General features: G+C 32.3%; 1 protein-coding gene across 1 annotated transcript; it reads right to left on the bottom strand.

The window, feature by feature from the left end:
- Nucleotides 1-785: 785 nt before the first annotated feature.
- LOC130664940 (uncharacterized) lies at nt 786-3,018 on the bottom strand. Its single transcript, XM_057465141.1, has 5 exons — nt 2,256-3,018; nt 2,006-2,179; nt 1,842-1,913; nt 1,660-1,746; nt 786-1,474 (listed from the first exon to the last, which is right to left on the bottom strand). The coding sequence occupies exons 1-4, from the start codon at nt 2,486-2,488 to the stop codon at nt 1,701-1,703; spliced, it is 525 nt and encodes a 174-aa protein (XP_057321124.1). The 5' UTR covers nt 2,489-3,018; the 3' UTR covers nt 786-1,474; nt 1,660-1,700.
- Between the last annotated feature and the right edge of the window lie 393 nt (nt 3,019-3,411).

A 3,411-nucleotide genomic window follows, 5' to 3' on the forward strand; every position in this document is an offset into this window, starting at 1 on the left:
TCAAATTTAGTATACGTTATTTAATAATCAAGCTGGTATTGAAAATTAAGATGAAAAATATAAATTTTAATAAACGTACTTAAAATTTATACTTGTTTTTTTAATTTTCAAAGCAAGTATTGAAAATTCTAAGACATATTGAATTTTAATAATTACAATTGAAATTTCATAATACTTTTTTGAAAATTCAAATGCTTGTATATGAAATTTCTGCGCGTAACGTGCTGCGCGTTCAGTAATCAAGGATTGTGTAGTGAAATATATAATATCTGTTTGAGAAATGTGATCGGTGTACATCAGACTTTATTATTGTTAAGTTTTTCTGTCCTCAATAATATAAAGTAAATAAAACTTGTGACTGAACTGAACATCATTGACAGTATGATAAATGATAAAATGATACAGTATTAAATGTGATATACACTGTTAAAATAATTGTTTGAATTTTCAAAACATTGTATATAACGCAATAGACACATACAATTGTGTTTGAAATTTCATTGTAACGATCGTATAGAATTTGAAATACACGCTTTTGAATTTTCAAATAAACGCTTCAGATTTTCAAATACATTTATTTAAAAATTAAAAAGAAAGTATTTGAAAATTCAAAAAAGAGTATTTGAAAATCCAAAGTGTTACTTTGAAAATTCAAAAACATGTATTTTAAATTCTATATGAAATTAGTAATGAAATTTCAAGCACAAATGTATGTGTTTATTGCGTTATATACAATGTTTTGAAAATTCAAACAATTTTTTTAACAGTGTACAAAATTCCCAGCTTTGGAAGACAGTATGTATGTAATGTAAAAGAAGCTTCTTGCCTACAGATGGCTTTATTTTTCTGACCTGGTGGAACTGATATCTATGAGTAAGTCCGATTTATTGACGAGTAAGGAAGTAACTTCAGCCTGGGTCCCAACTGGTAGAGAAAACAGTTTTTTCTCGGAAATCTTGACACGCTGTCATGTGTGGCCACATCACTAGCTTGATTCGAGGGCTTTCCAAAACAATTCCTATGCGTTGGTTTATTACCATGGACTGTCGGTTAATGGACTTCGATTGCCTTGACATATTTTCTTTAATATCTGGGTTTGAACGTTATAACGTGATTCACAATGCGTTGTTGGAATTGAGCCAAATACTTGAGGGAGCTTTTATTGAACGTAATAATCAAAGCAGTTGTAATTAAACCACGCAATAGTAAACATGTGTTAATGAAAAGATTGTGCGACTAATTTTTAAACTACAAAATGAAAGCCGAATGATAAAAATACCCATAAAAACTTTTTATTAATTACATTTTATGTCATTAGTACATTATAACTTATAACCTACGGCAGAGATCTAGAAAAATAACATAACCTATTTGTTAAAAATAATTTTAGTCTTTAACTGACAATATCGAGTTAGAAGTAACAGATGTCACGATGGCTCTCAAAAGTTGGATGGAACGGACACCTCACTTTTGTCTGTAACAGAAAAAATACATAATCATATAAAAAATATCAAAAACTTTGATAGGCCTATGCAGCTGACGCGGACAAATATTAAAATATTTCCATAGTAACGTAGATACAAGTCACGAGATTGGCGATGTATGTTTAAAGGTGTGCCTGAAATCCCCCCAAGAGATTCTTTAACATGGTTAACTTACGTAATTATTTCACGTGGTTGGGATCTACCAGCGCCACTGTTTCACTGGTCACCACAACCATTGCATTCATTGTTTTGTTGAGTCATCCTGTTGAACAGTTTAACATTACTAATGATATACATGCTCCCGAATTCGTGAATACGGTCCTATTAATTATTCAGTACACCCATAAATTAACTTACTGTTTAATGTTTCGTGTCAAGCGTCGGCGCAATGCGTGCGTGTTAGTATCCATACTGCGTAACATTTCCGCACTGTAAGCATAATATTTATTTAGCCCCAAAGACTTATAGACAAACATAGGCAAGGTGGTTTACAAAGTTATATATTATGAATAGCAACTTACTGAAGTTGTGGAGGCGTTAAGTAATAGGACGTTTTATTAGATCTCGGAGAGACGCTCGTAACGTAATTTGGCCATGATCCTTTATGGGAGCTACTTCCGCCGGACATGTCCACTCGAATACTATCTTCGTCCTTAGGCAATACTATGTCATAAACATAACAGCCAACCGTTTCTCTGGAATAAAAAATTATTTTAACTCACTTATCTCTAATCACATATTTCGGTGACTTAACACTGTAAAAATACTAACTCTGTCGGCACTTTTTCAAAAACGTATGTAAAACCACTACTGTCAATGTGTCGGATTAATTTCGCTGGTATGTTCTTCACTTGTAGAATAGATTTCACAGAGTCATCCTGTGCGATGATTTCTTCCGCTAAAGTCAACACGAGACTCTCTAGGCCCCGAATAGGCCATTCGTAAGGCACTAAAATACTTGGAGCTAATTCCACGTACACAATAGTCGCAAACTCTTCCTCCATACTAGTCAATTTTTTATTCGATTTAATATGACCAAAAGTGAAGAAGAAGATTGTTCAAAACAAGTTCACGTCGCCGAATGCGACTCGGGAAACATTGAGGATTTCCAACAATAACGTGGGTGTTATATACCTTTCACGTTATAAGTAGATGTAAAAAGTAAAACTACTATAATAACATCCAGCCAAAGTCAATATGTTGACTCATTAAAGGAGAACAAAGAACCTTTTTCCAATATTTGAATTACTAATTATAGACTTTGCTCGAAGTTCTTCAGATAGAATACAAATATTGTTATCCTAGACGCAAATGTTTTTATCAAATACACTCTGTCGCTATGGATACGGAAACTGTGATGCTTTCTTATACGCTTGAGGCGAGGTTGTGTGCGATGTCACAATTTATACACCCAATATCTAATACAAAGAAAATCATAGAAATAAGTAGTTTGTCTGGGTGTTGTTTATTTACTCAGGCGCTTATTCTAAAACCAAAAACGGAAGTACGCTGGCTTCATTTGTTATGAACTAACAAACTTTAATAGATGTAGAAAAAACTTGAAATTGTAATAATGTACCATATCAAATTTTTTTGCATCAACAAGAATACGTCGCTTTTTATGACCACATATTTATTATGATTCATAACCGACTTAAAATGAAATTAAATACTTATACGATAATAAAATAGCTATCAAACTTAAAGTTTACTGCGAAATCTGCTAATCATACCAAATTTCAAAACATCAAAAAAATAAATTGCTCGCGCATCTTAAATACTATGATTATCACATGTTGAGTGAATAGCCCATAAAATAAATTCTTTAGCATTTGTTATGATGCTCAACAAATAAACAATATATATCGTAACCTTGGCTCTACTTCAAAGTCAGTGGGTTTATCGACCATATAAATAATGGATACCT

Source organism: Microplitis mediator, chromosome 3 (assembly GCF_029852145.1).
Source record: "Microplitis mediator isolate UGA2020A chromosome 3, iyMicMedi2.1, whole genome shotgun sequence".
NCBI classification, from domain to species: domain Eukaryota; kingdom Metazoa; phylum Arthropoda; class Insecta; order Hymenoptera; family Braconidae; genus Microplitis; species Microplitis mediator.